Below are 15019 nucleotides of genomic sequence, written 5' to 3'. Positions count from 1 at the left end.
AATAGTTGCATTATGGGCATTTTACGATGTATGTAATGTAGGTATATTACTGTTATGTTAGCAAATGAGGGCTTGTAATTAGGGAGCGAACACAAAAAATAACAAGACAGAAAAAAAGACACCTTTATTTCCAAATAATATTTTGTCACCATACATTGCACTAGAAACATAATTTAAATGTTGTGATAGCTGTGACTAATGGGCAAATACAATGGGTGGGCGCGACACCTGCCACAGAAACAGACCAGAGCGGCTTCTATCTTGACCACTATAGTTGTCCAGATGGGATTAAACAAGTGTTCTTTTAAAGTTTTAAAAAAGGACATGTAGTCTTACCTGAAGCTCTTTGCTGCTCTTGACTGCCTGAAATGAGAACAGATTATTAAAATCCTTTGTAGTTAGTCATCCTCTGCATAACCATCGATTACATGTATCAATCTGTATCTTTCTGTCTTCCCAATCCAAGCACCACCCCTCTACCCCTCTGCTCTCTCGCTTTAATCTCTAATAATAATTGTAATAACAAAACAAACATAAAAGCCTGATTTCCTGAAATGTCTAAGGGCTCTTTCACATTAGACAACGCGTGCAGGAGCCATTCTCCTGCACGCGTTGTCTGCCTGCGGCGTGTTGTCGGGTATCTGCGGTGCGACGCAATCAGCGGCGGTAGCTGGTAATTAAACCCGACGGAAAACGCCGGCTCGCGGGTGCGTTGGACGAAAAACTGCGCCCGGGTGCATCGGAACCGCAACGCATCGAAACGCAGCGTCGGTTGTGTGAAAGTTAAAATGAAAGTCTAAGGACTTTCATCTTACCTTGGTTAACGCAAACGTTAGCCGTTTGCGTTAACGCACAAAATCTGCCCTAATGTGAAAGAGCCCTAAGCATCTATTGCAGGGGTGTCATAAGGGATTCCCACTGTCAGCTCTTAAATTCCTACAGACTGGAGCTCCACTGCGCATGTGCGATCCTGTCCGTGAGTGCTCCACCGTCTGGCCCTTGACAGGAGCGTTCTGCACGTGCGCAGTTCATTCTTCTGAGAGATGCCCATGTGCAGATGCTCACAGCAATGGGTGCGCAACTGTGGAATGCACACAGATGGGAGTGCACATGTGCAATTAGCTTGACTGGGGCACCAGTCGCAGAAAAATATTCTTCCTCTCTCTTTTAAATACAAGTACATTAGAGAAAGCACATCTACTTCTACTGAAATAAAAACATAAAATAAAAAATCTTCTAAGCTATGGCTTTGCATTAGGTATTTAGATACATAATCTGGACGTAAATCCCCAGTTGGTCCCACCATCAGTTGTCGGGTGTGATAACTATATTTCTATAAGTAAGTGTATTTATTTATGGTGCTATTTGAAAAAATGTGTATTTTACTCATGGGCTCTTAATAATATGTATCAATCCCAATCTAATTTATTTGTATGATGGTTTGTGCCTTGCAGAGTTACAAAAATAGCTGGTTAATCTCACACTTTTCTAAAGTAGGATTTATGATTCTCAGGACTTCCTAAGATATGTTATGTTTTGTTTAATCGTGATGGATTCTGTGGTGTATGTTATTGTTTTGGACATAATCACTTGTAGAGAGGGTCAGTGAGATGCTAACTATTACAGCTTGCATGCAACGTTAATGAAAATTATATGAAGCTTGGAAGTGATCCAATCAAATCCGCAGAAGGGGCATTTAATAAGTAGCCCAATTCCATGTTGCATACAGTTTGTAACTGCATGATGTGAGCTGGAAAAAAATAAATACATATATTTGGAATTTGGCTACTTAAATGCCCCAAATGCCCCTATCCGATTCCACGTTTCCAATAGATAGCTTTTTTTTTTTTTTTTTTTTACTTAATTGATTAAATGTTGCAGAAATCAATTAAGCATTTTGAAGACATATGAGTCTCTGGCTCTACCAGGGATTTATCTTTTTTATCTCTAAATATACTACATAGATAGCTTAAGCTACTAAAATGATTCTAAGACAACAATTACACTTTGGCAGCAGTAGTTATCAGCAAACTGAACAATAATGAGCTAAATCCTGTATGACTAGCTTCTACTAAATCCTTCCATATTTGCTTAATGCTTAGAAACATATCTGTGTAATTCAGTTATTCAACCAATGTTTATATAAGAGATATATCAACAGATTGAATAGAATAGCGTTACTGAAGCCAGCCTATCACTGTGCTTCTAGATCTATAAAAGGCTAAATACACACGACACCAAATGCCAGAACACGGTGTGTCAAAGCCATACCTTAGTCTCTGGTCTGTTTTTACAACATGTGTTACTATTGCCTGTTATTTTGTATCCACTAATATCCTCAGTAGAAAGAAGAAAGAACAGTAAAGCAGGTGATGAAAAATGTAAAAAAAAATATATGTACATATTCTGTCGCTCAGTGGTATGCTGGCATAGTATTACAGCTCTCTGATATGGAGCACCAGAGTTTGGATGTGCTTGTACATCATTGCAGTACTGCTCTAATATCTTAGTAACATCCGAAGATGCCCTTATTCAATTCACTTTTTTCTCCTAAGTTTTCTCCTAGTAGATCATTTTTCTTCTGTTTCAAGTAACTTTTCAGAACTGGCCAAACCGATTCTGATTCTGATTGAAAAAGTGCCAAACAGTACTTTCTAGATATTTTAAACAGAAGATGACACAATGTCATGGGCCCATATGCAATTAGCTTTTTCTCCTGAGTTTACTCCTAAGTGATATTTTCAAACTTGTCAATAAAATGTCTTTTAAATCATCAGGGGGCAAGAAAATACTTAAAATAGTTTTGATTGTACTTTTCCACCTACTACCTGGCATGTTTTTCATTTGCTAAGTGCTGATAACTTATTTTACATAGAAGATGAAAAATATCTCCTACAAGAAAACTCAGGAAAAAGCCATAAGGGACGATTCCCCCGGAGAAAATACTTCTCTCCACCCCCCCCTCTGCATAGAAGCGAACTTGCTACATGAGAGCTATTAAAACAATGTATTCTGTAAGAGTTGTGGTCTCCAATCCATGGCCAATCAATTAATCTATATGTGCAATTAATAATAATAACTACTGGCCTCTTCTCAATGAGATGAGCTAAAGGGCTTCCCCATGAGAATCTCCAGCAAATTCAACCATTTCTGTGGGAAACAAGCAGTTGAACTGGTCAGTAGTGCCACTACCATAACCATGGTTCTCCACACCCTTAGACTACCGCCTAAGCATTGTATCAGGTTGTTGAATTGAGGGCATGGTCAGTCCCATATGGCCACCCTAAGCTATAAGTTTAAATAAACCATTTTTATAGCTTTTTTAAGTATTTTTGTTCATTTTAACATTCTATGTTGCATGCTTTTATTTAATTTTGCCTGCTACATCAGAACAAAAATAATAAATGTAATTTATACACAAAAATAAGACAATAGTAAACAAAACTGTATCACTGTGTGCAAGTTTGCAGAGTAAATCGCCTTTATTAACAAGACAGTGCTAATAGCAAAAACATAAGTCAATCTTCCTCATGCAAAAAAAAAAAATGGCAGCTTTATCAAGACCAATCCAAGGGTAACTGGAGCAACAGTGGCGCAACCAGTCAGGTTTTAGCTTTTACATGAAACAAGGACTCTGATTGGCTCTCCCAGGCAACTACTTTTCCCTTGCTCCAGTTTTCAGCACACTGGTTTTGGTAAATCAGCCACACGATCTCTTAAGTAATCTAACTTTCCGAAGTAAAAATAAAATGAATTCCAGTGTGAGTTACTAGCCTTTGTCACACATTACCTTATACATGCTGTATATTTTATAAAACAGCCAATGACATTAAAAATATTTTGAACTAATTTTTTATCCAATGACTCTACATCTTCACATCATTTGACATTTTAATGTAATTCATCTCAAATAGTTTTTTTGTATTCAGACTAAGCTCTGCAACTTTCAAACCTATTAAGTGGCAACTGTATCATAATTTTAATGTTAAAGTTAATTTTTCTTTTACAATGTGCTACTTACCTTGTGCCTGGACACAAGCGAGAATTAGGAGGAAGCTCCCTATAGAGAACAGAAGTCCTCTATGTGTCCCCATGTTGCGTGCAGTTCGGTTACTTGTGACCGAACTGGGGACAATGTAGGAGGAACGGATGACTGAATATTTCAAGCCCTTTTATAGAGTCATCTCAGAGTAATGGGCAAGGATGCTGCCAGGATTACACCTGAGGTGGAGTCAGTGGGGTAGATATTGGCACTACCAACATGTAGGATGTACTATTGTGGTCAAGCTCAAAAGGACAAAGGAGCTATCCAAGGATGTTTGTATTATGGGAGGAGGTGATTCACCGACTTGTATGAAAGACATTTTAATAATTAGTGATTTGCCTGAAAAGAAAAATAAATTTACTTTCCTTGTCACTAATTGAATATTTAACTCACTAATTTACAATTGATCGATAGAAGATTAAGATAAATCTATGTTTACTTTTGGGATGTATAGAAGAAATATGAAAACACCATCATTTAGCATGCTGGGCAATGTCTACAACATATGATGCTGATTTACCAAAGAAGATCTACGTATATGTATTTCTTATCATGCATAGTCATATTTTAAACTATTTGAAATAAACTAATTTATTTTTTCAAGAAAGTTTTGTAACCCAGACCAGGAATTATAAGAAAAGTTCTGATGAGTATATGTATTTTTCAAAAACATTTAAAGTGAATCTGAAGCCTAAATTAAAAAAAGAAACTTACCTAAGGAGAGGGAAGGCTCTGGGTCCTCATCCCGTCATCCCCCGGCAGGCTCCTCCTTTCAAATCACCCGCCACAGGAGGCTTGGGAAGTCTTCGGGAGCTCGGGTGCTCCTGAAGATGGGCAGTGCATGAGAGAGCAGCTCGTCTTTGGGAGCCTGAGTGGTCCCGAAGACTTCCCGAATTCCCCCGCAGTGAAAGAGAGCAGTTTCTGACTGATCGGCCAAAGACTGCTAATGGGCAGCCAGCGCAGAAACGAAGAGACAAAGAGAGGAAAGGGAAGGCTCTATAGTACCCAGAACCTTCACTCTCCTTACGTGAGTATCTGTTTTTTTTTTTTTAATTTTAGCTTCAGACTCTCTTTAATAGGCATCTGCGAGTATTTACCATAAATGCTCTCAAAAGCAGGCTGCCAAATATCAGGTTCCCTTTGTATTGCCTTATTATCATTAACCATTTATGCTTAGCTTCACGTCCGCAGCGGCAGGCGCTACAGCCGCAGGTATGCACTAGTCACGTCCCTGCAGTTTGGGGGCTGTGCAGGGGTTTGTACGGGCCCGTGATCACAATGTTGCTGGCAACAGGGGGGATTGGTTGCAGGGGACAAAAGTCCCCTGTGACAATCTGTACAATTCCGCTGAGAATAAACACTGTTTTTTCTTAAAAAACAGTGTTTATTCTTAAATAGAGCCACCGCGCTTCCTTCTGCTAACGATTTGCACTGCTTTCCACCACCGATCGTTAGATTTATGAATGGGAACAAAGTTCCCATTCATTAATCTCCCAACAGGACACCCATGATGCAGGCTTCCATTGAAGCCTGCGTCACTTCCCTAGTTACAATGCAGCAACCAGTGGTGCTCTCACAAATGGTCGTGATCACGGGTACGCGTGATTCACGGCCATTTTTCCGCATCACGTAGGCCGTGACCCGGATGCCGTGATCGGCATGGATCACGACATCGCGTCAAATCCGGATCACGGCATGCGTACGAAAAGACGGGTCACGACCCGTAATCACGGCCTTGATGCGGCCGTGATAGAGGGGAGGCTACATGCGGATTTTTATGTCCGCATGGCCTACTGATACGCATGCGCAGTTAGTGAGTACGGGTACCCACTGTTACGCATTGATCAATACGACACATACAAACATGCGGATTTTATATCCGCATGGCTTACTGATACAGATGCACATGCGCAGTTAGTGAGTCGCATGGCCTATTGCTATGCATGCGCATGCGCAATCTCAGTTTTTAACACGTACATTTCTACGCATGGCGGCATGGCGATACGCATTAAACATTATGGGTTCCGAATGACCACGACACGACTTTGCGGATTTTACAATACTGATCACGGGTAAAGACGGGTCGAGCCGGTTGCGGAAAAAAATACGGGACCCGATCACGGGTTGATACGGATGCGGCTCCAATAATCACGGCCGCATGCGGATCCGTGATTGGGGGGTATCCGAGCAACACTGGCAGCAACACATTGTTTCCTATTTAACGTACTTGTACACATGAGGATTAGAACAACTGTTCAGTGTAGTATTCCAACTTCAAATAGCTTTATTGAACACAGGGTTAAAACAAATTGTTCATAGTACTTACATTGAGGGCTTTTATAACAGGGTCTTTTTTATTTTATAGAGCGTATAGTGTACACTTTGTACACACAATATAAATCACAGAGTTAGTTCCTCATAGATTGTCTTCAATTCCTGACCTTTTTCACCATTCTGTCGTCATCAGGGGTGATTCAATGTTACCTGTTAACATATATTTGCTAGCATATAACTACATGTTTTATTTGTATTTTGGTGTGCACTCCTTTTAGAAAGTTTGTTCTGAATTAATATTTGTGTTTTGCCTACTACATGCTACATAATTTTATTTAATTAAAGCAAAACAAAACCAGAAGCCTAGCATTGTACTGGCATTAAAACCCCTTCTGTCCCTAGCATGCAGAAAAAAGCTACTACAGATAATTGTACAGAATGTGCAGTTACTACATGCAATCAGTGTTCCATTACTGTGTGCATAGCAGGCTCCTCTATCTCCAGATTACACATATATTCCAGACACCTGCGTGACAGCCTCAACTATCTAAAACAAACATATCCTCTGATGTTGACAAGTATTTTCCTAGGCTGCTATGAAAGCATCCTGTGATTAGAGATGGCCCGAACCTCCGATTTTAGGTTCGCGAACCCGGTTCGTGAACTTGCGAACATTCGTGAACCGCCATAGACTTCAATGGGGAAGCAAACTTGAAAAATTAGAAAAAATTATGCTGGCCAGAAAAGTGATGGAAAAGATGTTTTTCAAGGCATCTAACACCTGGAGGGGGACATGGTTGACTGGGATAGACGTCAAAAGTCCCGGAAAAATGTTTTTTTTTCATGCAAAGCAGTGTTTTAAGGGCAGAATTGTGCCACAGAGACTGTGTATGTAGTTTCTGCTAAATGGCTATCTGGGGTTCTCTTCGGACAACTGTTGAACACAAAAGGCAAGGCCGTCCCTGGGAGGGCTTGAACCACCAACCTTTTGGTTAACAGCCGAATGTGCTAACTGATTGCGCCAAAGAGACTGTGTATGCAGTTGCTGCTAAATGATTTTATGGGGATGTATGTGTGTCTTTTGGAGGGAGGAAGTAAGTCTGATCCAAGAAGTTTAACACCATTTTTTCCTACAACAAAGCATTCACTTTTTGGCAGCAGAGTGGCGCAGCGGAAGTGTGCTGGGCCCATAACCCAGAGGTTGATGGTTTGAAACCATCCTCTGCTAGGCATGATTTCATTTTTGCACCTCGCTTTATCGCACGGGAAAAACGGTTTCCATAACCCTGTAAGAGAAAGTGTAATAAGGGCACTGCCGTAACATAGATATTACGGTAGCTAAAACTACTCCTGGGCCTTTCTTGTAGTTGAAGAGATGAGTGAAATGGCTGGCTTCCGCCTGCAATGTTAGTTGACCTGGGTTCGATTCCCGGCCAGTGGTGGTATAGAGGTGAGCATAGCTGCCTTCCAAGCAGTTGACCTGGGTTCGATTCCTGGCCAATGTATATGAGCTTGCTTTTGACAGCCTACAAATCCCTGGAAGACAAAATCGGAGAGAGAGAGGAAGAGAGGAGGAAGAATAGGTAGGAGGGTAAAAAAAAAGCATAAGAACAAGATTAGCTCTCAAAAGAGCTGTTGAGGGGTGCTATTTTAGGAATAACAATCAACCAGGAGCAAGCTTACAAGCTTACAAGAGCCTAACTAATCTTTCCCTATGAAAGTCTGCCAGCAGCTTTCCCTTCACTAATTACTACAGGGACACGAAGGACTATAATGGCCGGCTCTGCCTGCCTTATATAAGGGGAGTGATGGCTCCAGGAGATAGTGTAGTCTGATTTGCTACAACAGGCCTGCTGACTGTGATGTAGAGGGTCAAAGTTGACCCTAATTGTGCACTATGGGGGCAAATCGAACTTCCTGAAAAGTTTGCGTTCGCATGTGAACGCGAACCACCTAAAGTTTGCCTGGAACCGTTCGCTAGCGAACCGTTCGGGCCATCTTTACCTGTGATATCTAGGTGACAGTGGTGTGTGTCTGTATGTGTGTGTGTGTGTGTGGGGGGGGGGGGGGGGGGGGTTTAAGAATAGCTACTGAATCAGAAATCAAGAACACTTCAGGTTCATTTTTTTCTGTTACCATGAATAAACCCTTATTCAAAATAAGAATTAGTAGAATGGCATTATAACTGTAAGGCTGTAAGGGGGCCTCAACTACTACTTCACTCCCTCTAATAAAGTGGGTTCATACTTCAGATCAAGTGTTTTTGTGGCTACTCTTGCTATAAGTGGGGAGATTACACTTGTTCTATGACCCTTGCAAGATGGGTCCTCAGACTGATAAGGGACACAAAGGGTAGGCAAGGGAAAGGGTCTGAACATTGGTGGGGCCCATCAAAGTTTTGCTGAGGGCCCCCATGATTTATAGTTACACCAGTATATATATATATATATATATATATATATATATATATATATATACATACATACACATATACACACACATATTAACATGTGAGCATATTGTACCAATCCTGCTTAAAACTTGTGTTCACGTTTACATTTTTTATAATTGCAAAGGTTAAAGTGAACCCAAGGTGCTTGCTAGCAAAAAATACAGACACAGTAAAATCCTGTATTGCAAGTAACTTGGTTTAACCACTTGAGGACCGCAGTATTAACCCCCCTAAAGACCAGGCCATTTTTAGTTAAATAGGCCACTGCAGCTTTAAGGCCAAGCTGCAGGGCTGTAAAACTCAGCACACAGGTGATTCCCCTCCCCCCTTTTCTCCCCACCAACAGAGATTTCTATTGACTGGGTCTGATCGCTCCCCCAATGTTTTTTTTTTTTTTTTTTTATAAATATTTATTTGTATTATTTTTAAATAAAACTTTGCTTTTTTTTAAAAAGAAAATGTTCACTAAACGCCCTCCCTCCTTCCCTGTGTCCCAGGGGGACAGCCGTGTCACACAGATCGTGATCTACCTTATGGGGACCCCTGCTGTAACATAACTGTTGCGCAACACTTTCATGCACTTTTACTTAGGTTAAGTTTTCTCTGTCCTACAGTTGTATGTACCCTTTTATAGCCTGATGAAGTGTGATATGCCCACGAAACGCGTTGCACTTATGTGGAGTATGTAAAAAAATCATTTTTGTTGAAAAAATCAACAGCATCTTGTGTCTACCTTGAGGGGGTAAATCCACCACTGTCTACTTCATTTTAAATGTTTTAGCCATATTTTATTTTTCTGGCACCTCTTTACAACTGTACAATATGTTATGTAAGTAGAGCAAGTATTTATCTATTTATATATATGTTTTTTTTCCTGAGTATGGCTGACAGCTCCTCTTTAAGAGTTATGTTAATCATGGCTCAGACTCCCAACTGGATATGGGAATCCCTTTTGATAATAAGGGGCCCACAAAATATTGGCACTCAGATAAATAAGGTCATTTTTGACCCACCAAACTATGCATATCAACCTTCCTGGCGGTAAGCCCGCCGGAAGGCACCGCTCAGGTCCCGCTGGGCCGATTTGCATAATTTTTGCTAGCTGCGTGTGCAATCCGATCGCTGCCGCTACCCTCTGATTCGCCGCTAACCGTCGCACCGCAGCCGCCCCCCCTCAGACCCCGTGCGCTGCCTGGCCAATCAGTGCCAGGCAGCGCTGTGGGGTGGATCAGAGTCCCCTTTGATGGCACGACGTCAATGACGTCGGTGACGTCATCCCGCCCATCGCCATGGCGATGGGGGAAGCCCTCCAGGAGATCCTGTTCTTTGAACGGGATCTCCTGATCTCCGATTGCCGGGGGAGATCAGAGGGGCTGGAGGGATGCCGCTGAGCAGTGGCTATCATGTAGCGAGACAAGGTCTCGCTACATGAAAAAAAAAAAAAAAAAACCGCTTTGCTGCCCCCGGGTGGATTTTCATAAACCGTCGGGAGGGTTAAAGGATTAAGGCCCATATGCAATTAACTTTTTCTCCCAAGTTATCCTGAGGAGATCATTTTCATATTTTCTTGAAAATAACTTTTCAGCATTTTACAACTGAAAGAGTGCCCAAAAGTTGGTGAAAATGTACTATTAAAATGATTGTGAGTATTTTCTTGCTTGCTGGTGGTTAAAATGGCAAAAAGGGGCCATATGCAATGAACTTTTTCTCCTGCCTATTCTCCTTGGTGATTGTAACGATTGGTGTCAGCAATAACAAGGTTCTGATTATTTGGTGATCTGCAGTATCACCAATAATGCAGATACTATATCTGATTATATGGTGATCTGCAGAATCACCAATAATACAAATATAGCAACACAGAGAATATCGAGACCTTAGTCACACTTGATTGTAATGAGTGTAGTGATTGGTGCAAACAGTAAATATTAGCAGATTTGACTATACCTCACCAGAGGAGCTGGTGGGTACTGTCAGTACAGCGAACACCTCACCAGTGACACGGGCTCACTGGTGAGTAGAAAGGTTAGACTAATCGAGTCGGTAACAGACAGACAGATACAGTACAAAATCAGAAGGCAGAGAAGTAACGGTTAACAGGCAGAGTCGTCAGTAATATCAGATGGGCTAAAGTACAGAATCACCGAGCAGAGAGAGAGGTAACGATAATCAGGCAGAGTCGGCAATAAGATCAGATGGGCAAAGGTACAGAATCACTTGAGAGTAAGAATAGTCAGAAATGAGCCAGAGTCATAAACAGATAATAAACAGTATAATGCACAAATCCTATCACTGTGTGAAATCCCCGGTTTCCTCCCGGATCAAAGCACACCGGATCTATCTAAGGTCTGAGGGCTAACACGATGTATTCGCAACAACAGACAGCGAGCTACTGGCAGCTCACTGTCTTTATGCTGGCAGGGGACTCCCAGGCACGCCCCTGCCAGCCCGGCCAATCAGGGGCGAGGAGCGCTCCCTGTGACATCAGCCGACCGCAGGTCAGCTGACGCATCTCCGAGATGCGTAAAGGTCTCGCCGCTGGCCGTGCGCGTGCATAGCTCTGATGCTGTGTGCAGGCGAGAGCCCCGTGCGTTGTGTGCGAAGATGAGCAGCGGCGGCCACACTGCTCTCCGTGACCGCGTATCCCCGCCGCTCGTTACAGTGATATTTTCAAAATTGTCAATAAAATGCCTTTTAAACAACCAGCAAGCAAAAAAATACTCAACATAATTTTGATAGTACTTTTTCAATTACTTGTTGGTACTTTTTCAGTTGTAAAGAGCTGAAAAGTTATTTTAAATAAAAAATAAAAAAATATCACCTAGGAGAAAACTCAGGTGAAAAGGTGAATTGCATATGGCCCTCAATGTCAAAGTTTAACTGAAATTAAATACAGGAATAAAATATTTATGAAAAATAATAATTTAAAAGAAGCTTTTATCATGTGTTAGTTTCTTTTTTCTCCTTGTTTTCTGTATACTACTACTACTACTATCTGTATACCCTGTGACATTATATTATTCTGTACCGTGTAAACTTTTCCTAACTTTAACATCTGTGGAGTTCCGTCTTCCCCTTTAAATTTATTTTCTCCAGTCATCTGTTCATCCAGATGCTGTTTTTTCTTTTCTTTTGTTTCCTCCTTCTTCTGTTTCCTTTCCTCTAAAATCTTTATTGAAGGACCGCCTGTCCAATTAAAAAAAGATTATCAAAATAAGTTGATACGGTGCATTAACGTTTAACCACTTAATGCAAAATAGACGTTAATGAAGTCCCTATTTGTACACTACTTAGTGCAAATAGGATGTTTAATAAACGTGCATTCTGCCTAAAAGCATGTGTACGCGCTTGCGCCCATTTTAACCCCTCAAGGGAGGGCATCAAATGGTTATAATTACTTTTCTTACTTTATTTTTCTGTGGTTTGTTGTTGGATGAGCATGGTATTAGGGTTGATCGAAACATCCGCATACTGTTTTCATCAGAATTCGGTGTTCCATGGAAAAATGCCAAATTTCGAGTAACGATTTTCATGTTGTGCAAGCATTTTCTATTAAATTCAATGGCGCTGATTTCCGTGGTTATGAGCAAAGCCCCCATTCATGCTATTTGCTATATATGTTAGAGAGAACAGTAGGAACATGGTAAAGCTAATTGTGAAAAGACCATGTAGTTTTTGAAAAAAAAGTAAAGTTTCATTTTTTTACACTGTAACACTTTGAAACAAGAATTTTAGGAAAACAGTGACCATAAAAAAATTACCACTGGGTTGTTTACCCCAGTCCCTCGAGGCCATGTTACAGTGTCAGAATAAGTGGTTTTCCACATGGATAGGGGGACAAGGGCATCCCCTTCCCCGGTCCCTCGGGTCCGCCATTCATGTGGAAAACCGCTCGTTCTGCCATTGTAACATGGGGACCAGGTATTGCCCTGCTGCCATTTTAATGACATCACTTTATTCCAAAAATTCTTATTTTTATAACAGATTTTCATATACCAGCTTAAGTTCCACTTCCCATCACAGGCCATTTTTAAGGATATTTTTTGCAGAAAATTCCTGTTTCTGATGCCAATTTTGACACGGAACGTGGTCCTCGAAAAAGTGAAAGCAGTGAAAAAGTTTTAGAGATTTTACTTGAAACGGACAAAATCCGATGTGGATTTTTGGAACTTGGAACTGTTCCAACCCGGAAGCTCAATCCTCCATGATATGGATATCAAAGCTTTGAAATAGAAGCTTGTGAGAAAACTTTAGTTCATCAGAGACATAGCATCAAACAGAAACAAATAGTATATTTAGCTTCTATACATTGAGGTTGTATGATTCAATAATTCCAAACTGTATATTTATTTAAAACATGGCTAATGATTCATGAAACCCTATTTCATAAAAAAGGCATATTGGGCAAACAAGGCATTTTCTCATGCCACAAGACAAACTGTAAAGAGTGACGCACACATTTACACTCTACATACATATATGCATAACAAACACAAGGTAATGATGATTTATATTGGGAAGAACTGGCTTGTACATATTAAACAAATACGTCCAAAATAAACAAAAATACAAAGTTACACTCGGCTAATGCATAACACAGGGTGACAAGTTTTTTAAATGAGGAACTCCAGTGGGACAGTAGGAATTAAAGAGGAAGTTTAGCAAAAAGAGGAAAAAATAAATGAATACATTGCAAAGTAAAAAGTTAAACCATAGAAGCGAGATCAAGAAATGATTGATATTCGCCATGTAATGTGTTCATATGGTTTGATCCACAAGTAGCCTGCAAGTGATACTACTGGCAGACAACCCCCCCCCCCCCAAAAAAAAAACCAGCACCACCTGCCATTATGTATAACCACACCCACTAACAGTGGCATAGGCTAAAAGGTTATTTTTTATAGATATACATATGCACAGAGGGAGATCCTGGTTACTTAGCCGTCGAAAACAGCTGTAATTTCCCACAATGCAATGAGGTTCACGGACAGGAAACTGTCAGGACCTAGGTCATTACATCACACTGTGGGAGGGGTTTCACCACAATATCAGCCATACAGACCCCCTCTGATGATCTATTTGAGAAAAAGTAAAGATTTCTCATGTTAAAAGGGATATCAGCTACTGATTGGGATGAAGTTTAATCCTTGGTTTTTCTTTATGAAAAAATAACAAAAGGCGATATAAATGAGAAGAAGCCACATAAGTCTGAGACTTTTCAATTATTTCAATGTTCCAATAAAGGATGTTATTGTCTACTCAAAACAGACATTCCCAAACCCTTGTGAGCTTACAATCTAAAGCATACATGTCAGACTCCGGCCCGGGTGCCAAATCTGGACCTCAGAGCCATTCAATTTGGCCCTCAAGTGGTTTCCCCACTTTGACTTATATTTGGCCCACTCTAGTCCACTATGTGAGATATATTGGAGGTATAGCCCTAGAACACAAGGGAAGTGTGTAGGGGTGTGATGGGCGACCACTAGACGCCAGGGAACTGTATGAGGTTTGAAGCCCATTAGACACCTGGGAACTTTATAAGGGAGGGAGTTGGCCAGTCAACATTGAGCTTGGCCCGTGACTAGGCCCCAGTGTATAGTTTCAGCCCACTTTGTGATTGAGTTTGACACCCCTGATCTAAAGGAATATGGAGGAAACTAGATGAGGCAATACATAAGATTTTCGACTACAGGTACTAATGTTTTCCACTTTTTCCTGTCAGTGTTTAAAAAGTCAGGCGTGTTTGGATACATTTTTGATATGTTAGATGGAATTATGACATTGTTATTTGCCCTGCCGATAATAGATGTGGGGGACTATATTGTGGTAAGCTTGCCATGCCAAATACATTCCAAAACAACCCAAGTGAAAATCTGTGAATTTTAAAGACCTACTCTACTTAAAACATATTTTGTCTTTAGACAGCGTTGGGAAGAGCTGGGACTACTGGCAGTTATAGCTACGGTATCTAAGTTAGACATGGAGGTTTTCCTCTCATGTGTAATTGTTTCTATGTACGTTTACTTTCAATTTCAGAATTGCTAAGAGATACGCAGTGAGAAACAAATTCCAGTATCTGAGCTGACAGCATAAATAATATAGCAAGTTATTTGTTAAAGAAAATTTACAATGTAAATATACACTCAGATTACAATATTTACAGCTTCTGCGTTACTTAGTTACACTTAGATAACTATATCATTTTCTCAGTGCCCAGTACAGTGTTTAATCCCAATTCCACAACTTTT

At 40.6% G+C, this 15019-nt stretch overlaps 1 protein-coding gene across 1 annotated transcript in view; it reads right to left on the bottom strand.

Moving 5' to 3' along the window:
- The window catches only part of LOC137537849 (mucin-5AC-like), a 73707-nt gene extending 69613 nt beyond the window's left edge, over window positions 1-4094 (bottom strand). The window contains exons 1-2 of the mRNA XM_068259801.1: window positions 4022-4094; window positions 337-363 (exon numbers count right to left, since the gene is read on the bottom strand). Of these exons, the coding sequence (XP_068115902.1) occupies window positions 337-363; window positions 4022-4094 (100 nt within the window). The remainder of the gene's footprint in view (window positions 1-336; window positions 364-4021) is intronic.
- Window positions 4095-15019: the final 10925 nt, after the last annotated feature.

This window comes from Hyperolius riggenbachi, chromosome 11 (assembly GCF_040937935.1).
Source record: "Hyperolius riggenbachi isolate aHypRig1 chromosome 11, aHypRig1.pri, whole genome shotgun sequence".
Lineage (NCBI taxonomy): Eukaryota > Metazoa > Chordata > Amphibia > Anura > Hyperoliidae > Hyperolius > Hyperolius riggenbachi.
Note: the sequence above shows the minus strand (reverse complement) of the source record. Positions and strands in the feature narration are given on the sequence as shown.